Source organism: Urtica dioica, chromosome 10 (genome assembly GCF_054948205.1).
Source record: "Urtica dioica subsp. dioica isolate 48M chromosome 10, U.dioica_male_clone48M_v1_H2, whole genome shotgun sequence".
Lineage (NCBI taxonomy): Eukaryota > Viridiplantae > Streptophyta > Magnoliopsida > Rosales > Urticaceae > Urtica > Urtica dioica.
The window spans coordinates 20,038,202-20,060,144 of record NC_142765.1 but is presented as its reverse complement, the minus strand read 5'-3'; the positions used below and the strand labels follow the sequence as shown (position 1 = coordinate 20,060,144).

General features: G+C 33.4%; 1 protein-coding gene across 1 annotated transcript; it reads right to left on the bottom strand.

Moving 5' to 3' along the window:
* Positions 1-433: 433 nt before the first annotated feature.
* On the bottom strand, positions 434-5,024 carry LOC149383838 (WRKY transcription factor 72A-like). The gene is made up of 5 exons (XM_089629553.1): positions 4,593-5,024; positions 4,019-4,108; positions 2,547-3,149; positions 2,285-2,398; positions 434-1,903 (listed from the first exon to the last, which is right to left on the bottom strand). Exons 1-5 carry the CDS (start codon positions 4,716-4,718, stop codon positions 1,031-1,033), a joined length of 1,806 nt encoding a protein of 601 aa, XP_089485679.1. The 5' UTR covers positions 4,719-5,024; the 3' UTR covers positions 434-1,030.
* Positions 5,025-21,943: the final 16,919 nt, after the last annotated feature.

Sequence of the window (21,943 nt, the reverse complement as noted above, 5' to 3'; positions counted from 1 at the left end):
GCAAACTCACGAACACCATGAATCTGTGATTAGGTTGTCCGTCTATATCTTAGTACGGAAAATTCCATATATATCTCGTTTAAAGAAATATAATGATTTTTTGAATACCTCAAATTTTCAAATACTCTATCAACACCTTATTTTCTTTTATTTTCATATGATTTTAAAAAATATCTATTTTTATATGATTTTAAAAAATATCTAATGAAAAAACTTTTAAAAAGTTAAATGAAATCGAATAAAATTAACAAATACGTTAATAAAAATGTAAACAAGAAAAAAAAATTATATAAATAGCTTATTTTCAAAATAAAATGAAGCATTTTCAGAATAAGAATGCGGAGCGAGGTCTCGAGGAAAAAAAATGTTAATGCTGGTTCAGGTAATTTCCACAGCATAGTTCGATCAAACTTGTCATAAATAGTGGGCCTTGTCAATCTCTGTTCAATTTATTAGGCTGGAATCATGTCGGGTTGTGGTTCTCCCTCCTTTTTCAATCTTGTATTTATGATTTTTGGTCATTCTCAGAATTTTTATTTTATTTTGTAACAAAATTTATAGCTGATTAGTCTTTATGGTTGCTATTCATGCTTACGAAATTTTGTCCCCTGGTTTTATGAAAGATGGACAAAAGACAGAACGTGACTCAAGCAGTGCAACGAGTAAACATTCACTTTCAAACAAGAAAATGTTCGTTTAGGAAATAATACAGTTTTGACTATGGCAGATGATAATAGTTGACATACTTTGACAATAAAATAAAATTAAAAAAAATAAAAACAGAATTTGTAGGTAACATGTTGTTATAGACTGAAATGCTACAGAAAATTATCTAACAAAATGCTTCAGCATAGCCTAATAAGTTACCAAATGCCTTGATGAAATGAATCAAATAATCAATCAATATACAAAAACCCTAGTTTCTATATTAATATCGGTATCACATGTCATCTGAGCTATTTTAGAGTCAAAAACCAGGAACGAGAGGAACCACTGGAATAAAATTTGCTTTTGTTACCAAGCTATAAACTCAAAATAATAATAATGCGTTATTAGTAGTGGCACTAGAAGTAGTCGCCGGAAAATGTACTTGATGGTCGCCAGAGTTGACAATGGGCCACTTCAAATTCGGAACAACTTCTCCTTGAAGAATGTTGCTGCTTTTGCTACCGTTGCTTCCTTGCCCTCCGCCAATTATGGACGTTAGGGCTGCAGCTAGGGCCGACTGGAACGTGGGGTCCGCGGTGATCGCCTTGGTCGCGGCCGCGATGGCGCTAGAATCATTTGCACTACTAGGGCTAGGGTTTGTAGATATCTTGTGGTGGATGTAGTTTTGGTAGTAGTTGTTATTGTTGGTATTAGGGTTTTGCGAAAACGGGGTCGAGATTTGTCTTCCGAGGCCGCCTAGGGCGGCTCGGTATTGCTGCGCCTGAGCCGAGGAAGTGCCGTAGTTCCCCCAAGACATGTTGCTGCTTGTGTTGTTGGAATCCGAAGAGCCAAAACTGAGGCTTGAAGAAGGGTATGTATTGGAATTATTAGAAAATTTGTTGAGAAAATGATGAGAGGTATTATTATTGCTATTGTTGTTGTTAGGGTTGGGTAAGTGGGTTGAGGTTAGGTCAAGAGTGATGGTTGGGTGTGAGGCTTGGAAGGAAGAGTATGTTGATGCGTTGTTGGGCATGTAGAATTGCTTATTGTTGTTGTTGGAGCTTTCGAAGGTATTGAAGCCGGCTAGGGCATCGGGACGGGTCGCCGAGGAGGAAGAGGATGAGCCCGAGAGGAGCATCGTGGCCGCGGCTGAGGTTGTGGAGGCCATTGCCGTGGCCGCCGCCGTTAACGGGTGGTTGTGGGTCCCTTCGTAGGTCGTTATCAAGATCGACATGTCGTTTGCACATCTTTGTACCTGAAATCAATTTCAATTTTTGAAAAAAAAAATTAACAATTAAGTATTGAGATCATTTTCTTCCAGGTTTAATAAACCTTTATTTTTAGGTATTATTCCCAAAATATGAGTATATTGATTTTTTTTTCCCATTATCCTAAGCCTTTATTCCAGCGACCAAAATTATCATAATATACTTAAAAAAAAAAGAACTTGCTAATAAAAAATGATGAAAAAAATCCTTCCATATTTAGTTTGGTTGGAGTAATCCCTTATTTTTATTAACTAGTAACTACTGGCAAAGTTCTACGGCTACAAATGTATAACGTAGTCTTGTCAATGCTACTGTTGAAAATTTGTCAATAAGTAAATTTGATATATATAAAAAAAATTGTATAATACCTGTTTTCTCACTGGGCATGATGGTGCAACAGTGCAACGATAGTATGCTCTAGGGCAAGGATTGCCTTTTGCAATCTTTTGTCCGTACTTTCTCCATTGACACCCATCATTCATCTGTTGCACAACCATAAAAATTATTCATTATACACAATATATGATCACAAAATTAATGGGGAAAAGAAAAACTCTGATAAACCCTAACCCTAAATGCGTATATATAATATATCAATTATTATTATTAACGTGAACTTGCACTAATTACCGTTGGGGTATCGCATCGCGCTCTAACGCAAACCCTAGCTTTCTTAGCCGGGTTTTGAGATTCCAAAACTTCTTCCTGCTCGGGCGTGGCTCTCTTTGCCGGCTTCAAGGCTTTGCTTGGCGGCCAAGTCTCTCCGGCCTCTTCCTTCCGTTCTTCGAAGCTGCTCTCGGTGCTAGGGTTAGATCCCGAGGGCCCACCTTGATCGGTCGCTCCCGATTTGTTGGACGGCTCGCTAGCGTACTTGCAGTCTAGCCCCAAAGACAAGCCTTCTCGGCCATCATCGTTGATCGCCATCGTTTCTTTCCCGTTTTTCGAAGCCGGAGCGACACGATGAGTGTATTTATCGTCCTTGTGACAATTGCTTTTCGGAAGACCCGAAAAGTTTCCGAGAGTGAGGGAGATGAGTTCGGTTTCTTCGCGTGTTGTTGTTGTTGGATTCATCATGATGGATTTTTTTGAAGCTTCTTGTTGGACAATGTTGTTGAATTGCATCTGTAGGGTTTGGTATTCCTTCATTATTCTTCCCAAGTCCGTTTTGAGCCTTACATTCTCTTCCCTTACCTCACCCATTTCAGCTTTCGTAGATTCTAGCTGATTATTGGTCTGTATATATAAATCCACCAAAAAAAATATATTATTAGAAGCCAAAATAAAATTCAACTACTTTAGATATTTTGTTTTATTTTTGCACTATTATACATAAGAACAAACCACAACCAGTCACATTTCTCACTTTGCTTTTGCAAAATGACAAGTATTAATAGACTAATTGAACTGACAGATTAGAAAATAATACTCACTGCTACTGTCAGTGCACCAAATGGCAAATCCATGGCAGTATGGTAATAATTTTCAATTATAAAATTTACATTTGTTTAAACTCTTATAAGTGGCTAGCTAATGAGACCCTAATGGCTACCAATATGCTGTGTATATTATGAATTTGAACTGTCAAAATATAGCTCAGATGATTTTCAAACCCTTTTGTTTACTTTATGAAATTAACGTCTAAAATACTGAAATTTTAGGACACGCAATTTAGGTATTGATTGATAGAATGCGTCTGTGATTTCTCATTCTTATGGTAGTTAAAATGAGACTAGATACAGCTAATTAATTATAAAGTTGTTAAATTTTGGAAGCATTTAAACAATGCAAGCGATACAAAAATAATAATATGAAAATTGTCAAAATTTATGACCAAGTTGGAACACATTAATGTAGCTTCCGTGTGGAATATTGACTTTGAAACTTATGATACACGTAACTTTAAAAAAACATTTAGTAAATTATCAAGTGTCCATATTATATATATATATATATATATATATATATATATATGTTATTTAATTACATCTATATATACGTGTGTATTAGTTAGTTATGGAAGATTCGTCTTGCATCGACTATCAATTAAGGTCATATGCATATGATCCGGTTCATAATCAGGCTATAATGAATAGAGATTTAACCTGGTTAATCAAGTCTTTCTGCTTAGGTGATAATCGCTTCTTCTCTTGATCATTTCCAATCTCATCGTTATATGATCTTCCGTTTCCAATCTGCAGTTAGACGTCAATAATAAACCAACCCAATATACATAAATTAGTTCTACAGAAAACTTATATATTAATATAGAAGAGACGTATAGAAATTGATTGGAATTCATTGAAAGGACTATAATTTTATATATTTCAAAATCAATCAGCATATAAAATAACTTATATTGCATGTGCTTAAAGAACCTAACACAAGATCTACTGATTCATTGAGTAAACGAGCTTGAAAATAAAAATCTAGATCTCTCCTCGAATAATAACCTAGTCTTTTAATTAATTCCAGAAAGTTTTCAATTATTAACCTATCGAATTTGATTATGATCCCATGATTTAATTGATCTCGTAATCAATTAAATCAATCAAGAATGACGAAAAAAAAAAAAACTTCGCTAAAAAAAATAAGAAAGAAGGAGACAAACTTTGCTAAGTAAAGGAAACGATGAACAAAAAGAGATGATAAAAATAAATAAAATATTGATGATTATACCTTAAGAGAAAAATTTTGTGTGCTATCTTCTTCAATATCTCCATGAGATTCAACGTCTCTCTTAGCATCTTCCTTCTTGACCACAAGACCTCCATGACCAGATGATTTTCCAGAAACTGGTTCCATATATACTATAATTATATATAACACCCACACACAAGTATACAGAAGAAACGTATACAAAGCTTTCAATATCTCTATACCCTTTTTGTTCTTTGGATAATATGAGAGGTTCTTCTTGTTCTCAAACCCTATCTTTCTATATATATAGATATATATAGCATGGAGTGTTTGACCAAAAAATTATTTTTAAAAGCCAACGAAAAACCCCACAGCCATCCAATCAAAATTAATTTGATATTCCACTATATTAACCAACAACTTTGCAGACAAATTAAAAAAATCGAAATATGTCAACAGTTCAATATTATTTTCTCCAATTGCAGTACAAAAACTAATAAAAAATTAAATACGGAAGTAGTGAGAAAGAGAGCCAGCTAATAAAAATTAGTCTGGCTGTCTATAAAAAAAAATACACAAGGAAACAAAGTAAGAAAGGGGTAGAAGAAGAAGAATTCAACTTCAACGTTGAGATTAGTAGATATGATATGCCAAAAGAAAGACTAAATGTTAAAATAAAAGAGTTTTAGCCGCAAAATTCGGTGTCCACATAATACTAGTTGCTATACCATCGTTTAAGTTTCGTATTCTACAAAAGTCTCACATGGTAGGGTTGGTTTATATTTTTTATTTTTTTTTCTTCTTCTTATTCCTTCGGTTGGTTGTCGTTATATAATTTAAAAGTATTTAAGTCAACCTTTGGGTTTTAGATTTAAGCAAGGTTTTAGATTTGTTATATTCTAATAGCAATTCAATTCCGAAATTTAATTAATTCATATGGGGCTTAGATTGTTGTTCATATTCTTTTTGGAACCAATTATATTTGTTGTACATTTTAAATTATACCAACAAATTAGTATTTTCCGAAATGTATGAAGGACGTGCATTAAAATACAATGGTAAAAGTAGAGAAAGACATGTTGAAAATTATAAAAATTGTAGTAATCAATCAATTAAATTTAGGTATTATATATAATCCAATATTTCTAAAACATTGAGTATCATTTTTTTAGGCTAACGAAAAGTTAGGCAATCTCTAAAATTAGTGTTATTAATAAAATGATATTGTATTACGAGAGACATAATTGCAATCAAATAAATGTTATGGTGGAAAATAATACGGCCAAGAGTCTTCTGTTTATAATACGTACATGTACTCTTTGGTCCTCATACGGTAGATGAAATTTGAATAGTACATTATAAGATTTGCAACCTTGTTGGATATGTATATACAATAACGAAGTAGACGTTTTGGATGACTTTTTTTTTAGCGTTGGTGTCTCATAGAATCTTTCTCACATGTCGGATATTCTTTAATGTGTATATATAGACACGTTGTGATCAGGGCCGGCCCGAACTATTGTGTGGCCTTAGGCAAGAATGAAAAAAACTAGGGCTTTATATTATAAAAAAAGAGGGACTTGAACATAGTAGCTTCCTTTCTAAAAAAATTGAGGTCTTTTATTCCTCCTAAAATTTGAGGCATTTTATTCTTGAGGCCTTTTTTTTATATGATGAAGAAAAATATTCAGGCTTTTTTCACTTTAAAATTTGGAGGCCTTAGGCCATTGCCTAAGTGGCCTAAGGCAAGGGCCGGCCTTGTGATGTGCGTTGGTAGCGAAAGTAAAACTTGTACAAAATAATATAATAAAAAAAAAACATGCATGTTACATATGTCTAACATTGAAATGCCGTGAGAGAACGTTTTATATAATGCTTGTTTATCGGCTCTATAATCAGGAAATGAAAAATTCGATTGGGACCCTCTTTCGGATTAGATTAGATTATGCTTAAGGGCATGAAATTTTTTAGTTTTTGGATGGAGTCAAATTCAGTTCTAATTAACACGTATATATGTACATGTAAACGTATATATGTACATGTAATATATATATATATATATAATATATACATACATAGTTTATATTAATTCAGTTCAAAGTCAGTTCTAATTAACACGTATATATGTAATAAATATACATAGTTTATTATATATATATATATATATATATTATGTATATATATTACATATATACGTGTTAATTAGAACTGACTTTGACTCCATCCAAAAACCAAAAATTTCAATGCCCTTAAGCATAATCTAATCTAATCCGAAATATATATATATATATATATATATATATATATATATATATATATATATATATAAACTATGTAGTTTCATATAACCTTCATATACACTACTTTTGCGTATATGACTGGGCATGAAAATACATCAGCACTTTCCGAAAAAAATTCAATGCAAATGTCCAAATCAGCTATTCAGAATTATGTCAGAATTTTTTACTCTCTTTTGAAACCCACTTGGGGCTAAATAAAAGTCACAATTAAATACTCTTTTTGGACTGTGTGTCGTCTGAAAAACAACGCCCGAGTCATATGCTAGTGAGAACACATGTTTCTGCGATTTTATACTAATATTATTTGACCAGAGAAGTTTAAATATTTTGGAGTATATATATATATAAATTAGTGATAATTAACCCTATGACTTATTTATGTATATAACATATCTTAGAAATATATATATATATATATATATATATATATATATATACATATGAAGTTTATACACGTATCGTTTTTATAGCCCTAAATATGCATTAAAACAATGTGAAATTTATTTTATTACAAAATGCTCACCTGATTGAGTGAAAAGAAAGTAGGAATAAATATTATATTTTAAGTGAAATTCAGAATATTTGGCTTTTAATTTATTGAGATTATTCCAAAAGTACGATTATGATTGGAATTATTCCAAAAATATGACTAATTGAAAGCTTTTTTCCATTAATCATTAAGAATGTTTTATTCTTTTTATGACAATTATTGTCATTCAAAACAAATTTTTTTATCATATGTTTGTTATTATATGTCATTAACTAATTTTTTTTCATGCATTTGTGTTAATACATTTAGAATAAATGAGTTCTATTGAATAATGGAAAAAAATAATACTACGAAATGATCATAGTTTTGTGGCGCATGAATAGTAAGCGTCGAGTTTCTCAACTCTTTGCCTTAAAATTAGTAAGTTATATTTCTCGATTGAGGGACATAGAAGGGATATAACAAGCAAATGATCATATAGTTTTGAAATAGTCTTTATTTTATTTTATTTTGAAGCAACTAATTATTTTACAACTTTGATAATCTAGTAATTCTTAATTGATTAGTCTATAATTAAATTTCTCTGTTTTGGATAGTATAGAATAAAAAAGTAATATATTTGTTGTTCTTTAGCGTAGAAATTAGAAGCACTGAAAGCTATATTATATGTTTGTTTATTTGGTTTTTCTACAGCTAATAACAACTTCTTGGCAATCACATAGTTTACAGCATTATTGTGCCAAGTCAATATATTACAATATCAAACTAATAATAATGACTATTTTCATTTCCGTAAAAAAAAAAATATTCATACACTCAAAACACACAACTAGATATATTCAATTATTTGTTCGTTGAGTATCTAAAAAATATACTGCATTGTTAATTAACAACATGTCAATTTTAAACTTACCTATAAACAAAGGAAACCGTGTAGATAGTTTCATAAAGATTATACCTTACAATAGCCCCACGTCTTATGATATTTTTCGTATAAATATCCACTTGCTGAAAAAAAAAAATTAATTTAAATAGTTGAACTTTTCTATACATATAAAAACATATTGTGCAAACACAACTCTCTCTCTCTCTCTCTCTCTCTCTCTCTCTCTCTCTCTCTCTCTCTCTCTCTCTCTCTCTCTCTCTCTCAGAGTTTCCCCTCTTCTTCACATATAGCATCTCACTTATGTTTTCGTAATTGATGAAATTAATTGGGTATTTTTGTACGAAGTAGTCCATTCAAACAAAGTATTTAGTAAAATAGCCAAGGTTTCATAAACTAGTTCATTTTAGCTACTTATAATATAAAACTACTAATATACTCTTAATGTTTGGGTGAACTCGTTTTTCCAAAATTTCAAAATAATTAATCTATGTATCCAAAATTTTAATCTACTATTTTTTTAATGTACTTTTTACATATACCAAATAGTTTCAAAACTAATTCCATCGTCAAAACTAGGCAACTAATTTTCAAAAATTTAATCATGACTTCATTTTTTTAATCAAGTTTCAAAACACACAAACAAGTTACATGATTTTCTTTAAGGTACATGATTTCAAAAACTTTAATCGTGCCTTCAAAAAATTTAATTTACTTCTATAGTAGAAAAAACTTAGCCAAAAATTAAGTTTGAATCTCCCATCTAAATAGATAATAAAATGTTTGAAGTGTATTCATCTGCAACGAGAAGGCAAAGATGTGTCAAAATATTTAATCTTGCTTTCAAAATATCTAATCTACTCTTCTATAACAAAAATACTCAAACCGAAAATGGAAGAAGAAGAAGAAGAAGAAGAAGAAGAAGAAGAAGAAGAAGAAGAAGAAGAAGAAGAAGAAGAAGAAGTGATGACGGTGGTGATGACGATATTGTCCACAGAGATCGTCGATGAGAGATATGGCAATCGAAGACGACGGCGACGAAAATCGACAGCGATCTAGAGACCGCCAAGTCCACTCACCGTCAAGCCCTAATCCACTCACGGCGATTCTGGCGAAAAGTTAGGGTTTTGTGTTGGAGAAGATGAAGATGAGGCGTTAGAGCTTCCGTCAAGTTCTTCGTCGGAGGCCGACAAATTGGAGAGCTAAAGCAATAGCTGAGATTTTGATCTCCGAAACCCTAGAAGTTTATCTTCGCCGGAGATAATCGTGTGGGTTTCGTCGACCGTGACAGCGATTCCTTTAGTGGACTTGTAGCTTCCGACGAAGACTCCGGTGAGCGAATCGGCGGAGCTAGGGCTCAGACTCGAGTTCGGGCTGGTTGGCTCTTGAGAATGTTGGACCTGCAAGGTTTTGGGGCTTCTTGATTTTCCTTTGTTATAGGTGACAGAGAGAGAAACAACGGAGCGCACAGTTTTGTTGATGTCTAAAAAGATTATAGCTGTTGAGGAATGCGTGTCTGGATGTTGAGAATGAAAATGGTATTTTTGTGATTTTTCATATTTTTGGCTAATCAGCCTTAATTTTTGAAATTTTGATTATTTTGCTGAATTCAAAGTTTAAATTAGCTAAATAACAACATGATTTTATTTTAGGGTATGGCAATAATGATATTTGTTATTTTTGGAAGTCATTATTAGTTTAAGTTGGTCTAGATTATAGCAGTCCATAAGGCCATTCTCGTGTTCAATAAAACATTAGATTTGGACAGGATGAATCTTCAAAGTGAAATAAAATTTAGAGACAACCACTCATAGATATATAAAATACAAATTGTATGGAGGCCTGGGTTTCTATCATGTTAAAACTTAAAACAACAGTCGGTACAGAAATAAAAACTATATATGTATAATTAAGTTATTTTTATCAAAATATATATTTAAGTTAAGGAAAGTGCTAAGAGTCTAAAGATACTCATAGAATATATATAAATAAAAATACTCAGTACAGCTACGGATCCAATATATGTGGATCTATGAAAAGCCTTCATATTTGATGTTGTTACGTCTCATGCAGATTGATCATATTTTATGGTCGACTGTAGAATATTTTATTATAAAAGAAACATTTGTTGTCCTGGGGTCGTCTTGTGATGCGTCGGATTTTAGAGATTAAGCTTTTTGTACTAAGTTCTAGGATTATTGTTTAGTAGTTTTATTGAGAAATATTGAGAAATTAGACCAATTCAACACCAAGCGCACACACAAGCATGATCCAATTTGTTTACGAGATTCAGCCAAATAAGCCTAATCCCTGAAACTTCCATCTCAAAGTTCTCGTGCACTATGAATAAACGAATACAAATGACCGTGAGACACACCCCTGTGAACTCTCACAATCCTAGAGATTCACCTCCTAAAGAATGAAGAAGAAGAAGCAGAAGAATCTACCCGAATTGAATATGAATGACTTAACGTAGACTAACTCAGTCGAGCCTTGTTTATAACACACAAGCCAGCTGTTACATAAGGTGTAAAGACACTAATACTTTTTGCCCGAGTCAAAGTCAACTGACTTTCAACGAACTCCACCTCAAGTGGCTTTGACTCCGTTCACAGTGCTTCTTATCTCTGAGAGGATCATTGTTCATTTTCTACTGCATTGCTCATAGGTTTATGGCTCTGTCTTGTCAATCTCTACAACAGTGAAGAACGCATATGCCAACAAGTCTATATAGGCAGAAAAACCATATCTGAAGGACTTGGATCTCTCATTTCCTTGTCTCTCACCAACTGATAGCTTGTAGGAGTCTCTAGAATTGTCTCTTGAAGGCCTTCTTCATGATCACTGAAGCCTTGACTTCTCCGATCTTCACTCCTAATTTGACTTGTCAATTGCTTCTGGTCTATCCTCATCTAGCTCCACCTTACTTGATAACCGAGTGACTAGTCTTACTTTAATAGTTGTTGGTCCTGCAGGGTTAGTACTAGCCACAATATTTCTATTTCTCAAACCAGAGTCAGTTAAACAAGGGAAATCGTATTCATTAAATATAACATCTCTACTGTTAATTATTTTGAACCTCTTTTCACCCTTTAACCATAATCTATAACCTTTTATGCATGTGGGATATCCTCGAAAAATACACCTGACTTCCCTAGGATCCAATTTCCCCTCTTTTAGATGTGCAAAAGTGGCACAACCAAACACCCTAAGATGAGATATATCAGAAGCTTTACCTGACCATACATCTTCTGGTGTTTTGAATTCAAAGGCAAGGCTTCTGATGATCAAATAAGTTGTTGTAACAACAACCTCTCCCCAAAAATTCTTTGAGAATCCTAAATTGAACAACATACACCTTGACTTTTCGAGCAGGGTTCTATTCATTCTTCCAGCCACTCCACAATGTTGTGAGGTTTTTCTGACAGTGTGATGTCTTTGAATGCCTTGATCATTGCAGTACATGTCAAACGTAGCATTGCAAAACTCTAAGCCATTATCTGTTCTTAATGTTTTCAACTTTCTATCACACAGATTTTCGATTAAAGTTTTCTGGGATTTAAATTTATTAACGGCATCACTTTTATTCTTAATCAGATAAATCCAAACTTTTATAGAAAAATCATCAACAATAGAAAGAAAGTAAGAGTTACCACCATGAGGTGTGTTTTTCCTCTGGCTCCCACAAGTCTGAATGGACATACTTCAAGATTTCTTTGGAATTGTGCTTGCCAGTCTTGAACTTTAGTCTGTGATGCTTGCCAAGCACACAATCCTCACAGAAGTTAATTTTACTTATCTTCTCATTTTCAGAGTACTTATGATCTTTCATGAGTCGTACACCCTTGTCACTGATGTGACCTAGCCTCTTGTGGCATAGAACAACTCTATGTTCTTCAATTGATGTCGTAGCAGGTGCAGCAGCGCCTGCTGAGTCTATCATATTAGCCGATACAATCCATCATGTTTCTGACCCTTGATCACCACCATAGAACTTCTCAAGATTTTCAAAACACCATATTCAATCTTGCTCACGTATCCAGATTCATCAAGAAATCCTAGTGAGACAAGATTTTTTGTCAGATTTGGCACAAACCTCGCATTCTTAAGGATTCTTTACATCCATCGAACATTTTGATGCCAATTTTAATTATGTGCTCCACCTGACATGTGTCGCTATTGTATAGCACAACACTCCCTCCTTTGATGTTCTTGAAGTCTGAGAGTCATTCTCTGTGGAAGGTTATGTGATATGTGCATCCCGAGTCGATGATCCATTCACTTATGTTTCCATTTGTGTTCATGAGCAGCACTTGCCGTTGTCATAGCCATCTCCATAGTTGGCTGACTCTTGGTTTTTTGTTATAGACGAACTGACTTTATCCTTCTCTTTCTTCTGCCATTTGAAACAATCCGTCTTTATGTGACCCTGTTTCTTGCAGTACAAACTAGTCCTTGTTTTTTTTTCACACGGACTTGCTTGATCGCTCTTGACTCTTGCTTTGGATCCTTCCACGGTGGTCTTTGTTAGAGGATGCGCTCGGACTCCTTCCTCTTCCAAAGTTGCTTTCTCCGCTAGAATGTTGTTTCTCTGTCTTGAGTTTGAAATCATTTTACTTAAGAGCAGAGATCATCTCTTCAAGAGTAATTTCAGTGTGACCATATTTGATTGATGTCTTCAATTCTTTGAATGATTACAGCTGAGAATTTAGGATAATAATTGCCTGATTCTCATTGCTTAGAGACTCATTTTCACCAGAATTTGCAAGCTCGATTGTCATCCCGAGGAACTCATCTAGATTTTCTTCCAATAACTTGTTGGTGTTCAACTTAGACACAGACAATCTCTATTTCAAGAATATTTTATTTATGAGGGACTTTGCTTGAAAAAGAGTATCTAGTTTCTTCCAGATTTTCGCTGGTGTATCTTCTCTATCTACCAGACAAATGACCGAGTCTAAAAGATGGTTGATGATTGTTCTAGTCGTAGTATCTAGGACTTCGATCTTCTTATCTTCAGTTGTCCCTTCTGGCCATGTGATTGGGTCTTCAATAGTCTTTAGAAGACGTTGTTGTACGAGAAGAGCCTTGATTTATCTTCGCCAAATTTTGAAGTCTCTATTTCTGTCGAACTTGTCGATGTCGATCCTCACATTCGAGACTAGCCAATTATCAATAACGATTTCGCTGTTTGGATGTTTCTTGGACAGTGCGAATTCTTGACTTTCAATCACACTCGAGTCTTGATCTAACTGTTTCCTAAATAAATAAATAAAAATAAAAAAGCGTAAATAAATCAGATTAATTTGATTCATCCAATTAATAGCGATTTTGAATAATGTATACATAAACACTGTGATAAGTATCAAAGGGATAAAGATGTTAAAATCCAGCGCTTGAATTCAGTCCACGTCAACGTCTTCGCTAGTTTTTTTTTTTAATTAATACGTTGGCTATAATGAAATTCGTATTTTTATTGTGGCTTAGTTCCCTATAAATCTCCTAAATTGATTTCCTAAAATTTTCAAACCAGAGAATTTCACTCCAATTCTGAAAATTATAAACCAAAATTCAAGTAAACAATCACTGAGTTTGGAAAATATTAAGTTTATAGGGCAGTGTAGCAAAATAGCCAAAATAAAACAATGAAATTTGTTTTTAGTCTACTTTTCACAACTTTTAGGGAAATAGCCAACAGGTTTATGTGGCAATAATTAAGGTCTGATTTGCCCTTATTTATTAACAAATTCGTCATTTTATCTCTCCTACTTTTTTTCCTACACTTTTTTTACATAAAAACTTTAAAAAACCGTATCTATCTCATATGAACTCGAAATTGAGTAATTCTAAATCCTACGGATTCGTGACGCCGAGATCTTCAAAAATAGATCCATTGTGTTTGATGAAAAATCATGTTTAATACCATAGATGTAGAAAAATCACGTTACTATCTTAAATATGGAAATAACTGAAATTTTTTAAAATTATCGACATAAATATAATTTTTCATCAAATACAATGGGTCTATTTTTGAAGATCTCGACGCCACGAATTTATAGGATCTGAAATCACTCAATTTTGAGTTCGTATGAGAAAGATACGAATTTTTGAAGTTTTGATGCAAAAAAAATTATTTGAAAAAAAATATGAGAGAGAAAAAAAAATATCCCTAAAAATTGTCAAACATAGGCTAGATCCAAAATCACATGTTTAAAGTGGCTTAGTTAGTTACAAATCTCAAAAGGTATAAAAACCACAACCACCCCCTCATTTTAACACATCAAAAAAAAAAAAAAAAAAAAAAAAAAAAAACTAACTCATTCTCTTCTCCCCCTTGCACGGAAACAACTACAGATATAAATGTTGAATCTGAAACTTTTGTAATGGACTAGCAAATACAAGCAATATGCATATTCAAATCTTAAAATTTTAAACAAGAATATGTAAATATGAAGTTGACGACATAAAAATATAAAATTGATATGATGAATACTATAGGAAACAAGAAAATAATATAAAAATTCAAAGCCTTATAGTTTGAGTTAACAAGTAGGGAAGGCAATTTGACCCGTTACCCGCGTTCCGGCCCGTTACCCGATTTATTCGGGTCGGGTAATACCCGTTCTTTTTGGGTAAACGGGTAAACGGGTAATACCCGTTAAGGTTTTAACGGGTCCGGGTCCGGGTACGGGTAACGGAATAGCCATCCCGTACCCGGTTACCCGGGACCCGACCCGTTAACTTTTAAATATTTAAAAATATAATAAATCATATGTTTACCTAATTAGATGATATATTTTAAACATTATTTTTAAAAATATAATAAATCATATGTTTACCTAAAGATGATATATTATTTTTAAATTTTATATTGTTGATTGATTTTTATTTTATAAACGGGTAAACGGGTCTACCCGACCCGCTACCCTTTTTTTAACCGGGTAAACGGGTAACGGGTCCAACATTTTTAACCCGTTTACCCGGCGGGTATCCCCGTTACCCGGCCCGTTTCAAAATTCGGGTAAACGGGTCCGGGTAATGGGTAAAAAATTATAGCGGGTACGGGTAACGGAATAGGTTTACCCGGCCTTACCCGTACCCGTTGCCATCCCTATTAACAAGAGTTAAACAGTATGACATGAACCAAGCATTTCAACAAGAAATCCGGTATAATATGAAATTGACAACGTAAATATGAATTTTTTTACAAAGGTGAATATGAAAAAATAAATAATCATTGGCTAGATAAGTATTTGACAAACATTAAATGTTTATTAAAAAAAAAAGTTTGTCAAATCTAGTTCTTTTTCTTTACTGAAAAATTGTGCACTTTGGTTTAACAATCATTATGCGGAGTCAATAAAGCATATACATAAATAAACGTCTTTATAAAAAATAAAATAAAAATTAAGAAAATAATTTTCATAATAGATGTTTCCTTTATTATTATTATTATTATTAATCTAGCTATATGTATTTTTATGTGAAAATTAATTGGATATGTATGAAAATGGTCCACACAACTAGCTAGCTCACTATGTATGGTTAAGATTTTAAACGAAAAATACACGACGTTTGGTCTTCGCTTCTACACCTTTGGGTTAAAGAGAAACATTTTATCTACGTTAGTACGTTACAGTCATGATTAATACACAACTTGCATGCAAGGATTTAGTCTGAAGAGAATAAAATTTTATGAGATACGTGGAATATGCTCTCATCTCTTCTCTCGTTGTTGCCAAACTGGAAATTTATGATGTAATAGACGTGTGGCAAATGTGTAAGAGGACGACTTATTATTATTCCATGAAATACTTTAGAATTAGGATGGTTGACTTATTAATCATATGTTATGTCCCGAGTCCCGTCTAGTGCTGTACAATCTTTAGATTATATAAATATAATTAAGTCTAATATGTATGGCCTTGCACCTAGACATGGAAATCAATTGTACTTGAAATTGTACATTCATGTGCACACTCTTTAATTTTTTATTATTTGTTTATGCTCATAATTAAGTCAAACATCTATATATCCGCTTAAAGTAAACGCGTGAATGTCAAAGGGGTTTGAACTTTGAAGTTTGAAATTCATTGGTGAATATATGCATGGTAACCGAATTTTAACCAAACACCATTTCACACTTATAGGAAAACTTTAGAAGGAAAAAAAAAAGAAAGAAGAAAAGAAGAAGTGGCAGGACAGTAATATATTATGATTTATGAATATTTATTATAGAATGTTGTGAATATTTAGGATTTATACTTTAAGGCCATTCCATCAAAGCCAACTTCCAGTGTTTGAGGCCCAACGGATATAAAAGTGGTATAAGGCTAGAAGGATAGTGGGCCACCCCTGAAGCCAAGCGGAGGCCTTAAAGAAATCGGATAATTCCAAAACTACGACCATTTAATTTTTTTTAACAATTAATTATTTCTAATTATAAAATTATGATCAAATTTGTCAATGAACACAATTTTTTATTGACACGGTTGTCAATAAACACTGTTATATATTGATAAATTGTCAATAAATAATCACAATTTTTTAATTGGACATTTCCTTATCTAGGACTAAATTAAGGCTCATTTCCAATTTCCTACTTTTTCAAAAATTTACCAAATTATGACCAGTAAAAAAAAATTTATTTTACTCGATGGGCTGAGCGGGAAAAAGAGAAAGAAAGAGAAAAAAGAAAAGATTTTATTGGGGAAGATGGTAGGTTGGTAATTAGTATGAGGGTATAATAGGTAGAATTTTGTGTATCTCTCATTTGACTTATTTTTTACTAGTCCTAGTTTGGTAAATTTTTGAAAATAGTAGGAAATTGGAAATGGGCCTTAATTTAGTCCTACTTTTGACAATTTTCCTTTTTTAATTAGAAGCAATTAAGAAATTTTGGTTAAAAAAATGATCATAGGTTTGTTCTAATCCGTCAAGGAAAAAGCCCAAATTTACAAACGGCAAACTCACCAACACCATGAATCTGTGTTGATTAGGTTGTCCGTCTATATCTTAGTACAGAAAATTCCATAGATATCTCGTTTAAAGAAATATAATGATTTTTTTTAATACCTCGAATTAACAAACACTCTATCAACACCTTATTTTCTTTTATCTTCATATGATTTTAAAAAATATCTAATTTCATATGATTTTAAAAAATATCTAATAAAAACTTTTAAAAAGTTAAATGAAATCGAATAAAATTAAAAAATAAGTTAATAAAAATGTAAACAACAAGAAAAAAAAATATAAATAGCTTATTTTCAAAATAAAATGAAGCATTTTCAAAATAAGAATGCGGAGCGAGGTCTCGAGGAAAAAAATGTTAATGCTAGTTCAGGTAATTTCCACAGCATAGTTCGATCAAACTTGTCATAAATAGTGGGCCTTGTCAATCTCTGTTCAATTTATTGGGCTGGAATCATGTCGGGTTGTGGTTTACCTTCCTTTTTCAATCTTGTATTTATGATTTTTGGTCATCCTCAGAATTTTTATATTATTTTGTAACAAAATTTATAGCTGATGTTAAAGTATCATGGGATTCCATCTTAAAATCAATTGACAATAAGAGGAGTAACTCATAACCTTTATAAGGAGCACAAATGATACATCCTCAGTCGATCTGGGACTTCCTGATACACCCCATTCACGCTCAGGATTGAACAACTGGTGCGTGAAGTTTGTAGAAACGGGCGGCCCAACATCGAGAATGAGTTTGACTCTGATACCATGTTAAAGTGTCATGGAGTTCCATCTTAAAACCAATTGGCAACAAGAGGAGTAACTCATGACCTTTATAAGGAGCAAAAATGATACATCCTCAGTCGATGTGGGACATCCTGATAGCTGATTAGTCTTTATGGTTGGTATTCATGCTTACAAAATTTTGTCCCTTGGTTTTATGAAAGATGGACAAAAGACAGAACGTGACTCAAGCAGTGTAGTGAGTAAACATTCACTTTCAAACAAGAAAATGTTCGTTTAGGAAATAATACAGTTTTGACTATGGCAGAAAATTAATACAGTATGTTACCTAAAGCAATTGCAGCATTTTCGATCATGTTCATCTAGTTTTGCATGGGACAGTGTTGTGATTTTGCGACTCGACAGGTACGATATTCAGACTGATCTACACGACCCGTACGAAGATTGTGTTTCTGCAATGAGAATTTACAAACGAGTGCGAGCTCAAGAACATCGCGAAGAAAACATTGAAGCATTGTTGACAGCTATGTGTGCACGAAATATAATCGGCGATTTCGATTCATTGCCAACACAGGAACTCGAGAAACTGACCCCAGATGAGCTTCTTCACATCTCAACCTCTAACTACAAGTGTTGGTGCCTAGATCAAGACGATAATACAGATACTTAGCTTCTTGTATGTATCTACATATATGAAAAATATGGAGTTTTTATTTTTTATTTTTTATTTTTTATTTTTTATTTTTTATTTTTATTATGAACTTTCTCAAGTTAGTCTGCTGAATTTCATCAGATGAATGAAATGTGTGCTAGGTTGGATTGAATTTTTTTTTCTTTTGGCTGGTGTTCGAATTTGCGCTTACTCAGAGCATTTGTTCTGTTATAAAATGTGTATAGTATTGGCGTTTTACGTAAGAGAATGAGAATCTGACCTTATTTCCGAGTTATCAATTCGTTAAAAATGAGGTTTTGTTTTATTTCAACATTTGGGGTTTTTGGTTTGATTTCAATATTTTGTAGTTGTGGTTGTGGTTGTGCTTGTGCTTTAGGGGTGTCTCTTCTTCTTCTTCTTCTTCTTCTTCTTCTTCTTCTTCTTCTTCGGGTTTTTGTACTCTAGGGCTTGCGTCTTTGAAGTTCCGGCAACCGAAGAAGTCTCGCCAAGCTTGTGGAATTCAACCTAAATGGGAGACAATAAAAAAATTAGCCATTAATTATTAATCTACAAATATCTTACAAAGCCTCAGCTTTAGCGGGCTAATCGGTGGCGCAGAGACACCCAATCGGCGATTGAAGGCACAAAATTTAATCAAGGGCCGACGATGATCCAATTGCGAGATCGCTCAACATGGCGATTAAATGATCGAGGCTGGGGCTCACTGATGAAGGTGTGGATCACCTCCATCAAGGCCTCCGCTTCAGTTGGTCAGTCGGCGGCGCAAAGACCGCCAATCAACGACTCGAAGACGCGGCGTTTGAGGGTGGTTGACGAGGATCCAATGGCGAGATTACAGACCATGGAAATTGAACAATCCAGGCCGAAGATCGATCGAGGAGGTTGCAAATCTCATCCATCAAGGCATCGGATTCAGTGGGCCGGTCCGCCATGTGACTCCTAGAGGTTGTTCCGCAATCCCATCGGTATATTTGTGGTTATTTGTGATAATGTCTACGTATATTTGTGTAAATAACGGTATACTTATGTTGGTATCGGTAAATATGTTACATAAACACAACCTGAATAAATCTATGAGACTAAGATGAAGCCTACGATGCCACGGTGAAGCTCTCATGGTCGGTCAGATTGGACCGTGAAGATCCCAATATATTTTTTCAAATGCGTATGTAATATACAAATTTTTGCAACGCTCAACTTGTGAATTTGAATAAAATAAATGAGTTTTATTTTGAATCAAATTCTCGTTGCACATGAGACGTCCTTAAATTTTAAATATCGTAAAAAAAAAATAAATATATTTATGGTTGACAAAATTTCGGAATAAAGATATTCGAGTAAATTCGATATTATTTTCCGAATAAATTTATTCGGAATGTACTCGGAGACTTAAAATATCAAGACTGAAAATAAATTTCGAAATCCCTTAAATATATTTAAGATAACGGGAATTAATAAGAATTTCTCGGTTATTTTCAAGATATATATATATATTTTTTTTATTAATTAAGGACAAGTTTGAGAGGATTTATTTTGGAAAGGACTTAGGTGCAACAGAGTGAGGGACAAGAGTGAAAAAAAGAGTTATGAGGGGGTTGTTTATGGAGACATGTGGCTCAATGAAGCGTTGCCACGTGTAAATCTTATCCACTTACTCTTTTGGGAAATGGCCACATCTAGCAGTCATTTCAATATTTTGGACCAAAATATTGAGTTTCTTGTTTTGGACACTTTTAGTTGTTGCTCATGTGAGCAAATACAATCTTGCCCTTTAGTAGTTGCTCATCTAGTAGTCGGTTCAGGTTTTTTTAAAAAAAAAACTGAGTTTCACTTTCTTCTACATTCGCGCTCTCTCTCCTCCGACAGTTTCTCTCTCTAAAACCATCACACCCACGTCTCCGAAATCGTCGAGAAATCAACAACAACGGCAACAAAACATTATCTCAAGTATATCTCTACATTCTCCATAATTTTTTCATATATCTACGAAGCCCTCTTTCTTCTCCATTGGTTTTCTGGAAACCTAAAAACCTAAATCGCAGAAAATGACGAAGCCAGTGATTGAATCGCCGGCGTCAGATGAAGAAGAGACATCGCCTTCGAGTTGAAGGTCCGAAAGAGAAAAGCAAGTATAAATGAGGTACATTTCTTCACTTTGAGCGTTTGGGTAACTTTTTGATATCATGCCGAGTGAGTTTGAGTTATTATTTATGTAAACAATATTGGGTGATTATGTATGTGATTGTAGAATTCTTTGATCTACATTTTCTGTGTTTGGAAGACGTCATAGGCCATAAGGATGTAATTGTAGACATATAAAACTATAGTCACTAGAATTGTAGATGTTTATGTCTACAATTTCATACAATTTCGACATCTACAATATCTGAAATTGTTGACTTTTATGTCTAAAAGTTTTGTGAATGTAGTCATTTATATTTACAGTTCATATAATTGTAAACTTGTAATGCTCTTCGCTAGAATTCTTGTGTATTTCATATTCTTTTTTATACTATACTAACATATATATTTGCAGCGGGGATTGTGGCATGTTCGTGATCAAGGCAGTTGAGTACTTGACCCACGGCGTACACATGTCTGGTTTAGACGCATCTCTCATGAACATGTTTAGACGGAAGCTCACGATTGATTTATTCCGTCATGGGGCGGTGAAACTTGCGACCGGCTACGGATATGACGACGAGTTTCCGACATCTTTGGACTAGATTTTTATGTTTACATGAACTCAATCTCGAACTATGAAGTTACTTTTAAAACTATGTTTTATATTTTTGTATGGCTTTGTATGACAATTTGAAGCTTGAATGCCTAAACAGTGCTATCTATTTTGGTATGGTTTTTTTTTTATATGGCTATATGGTTTTGGTATGTTTTTGTTTTGTTCTGGCCGTGTCTAAAGATGTATACAGTGATGTCTACAGTTGTCGTGATTGTAGACATATATATCTACAATTTGACATTTTATGTATACAATCACAACAACTGTAGACATTAATGTCTACAATCACCACAACTGGTAGTTTTTGTTTTGTTATGGCCGTGTCTAAAGATGTGTACAGTGATGTCTACAGTTGTAGTCATTGTAGACATATATATCTACAATTTGAACTGATTGTAGACATTTAATGTCTACAATCACAACAATTGTAGACATAAATCTCTATAATCACCACAACTGGTAGACAATGAAGTCTATAATTTGAACAACTTCTATCATGTAATGCATTCAAGACGTAAAAAAGACATACTTCTATCATATAAGTCGTCATTCAAACTCCAATGAAGTGTAATTGTAGATATACTGTCTACAAT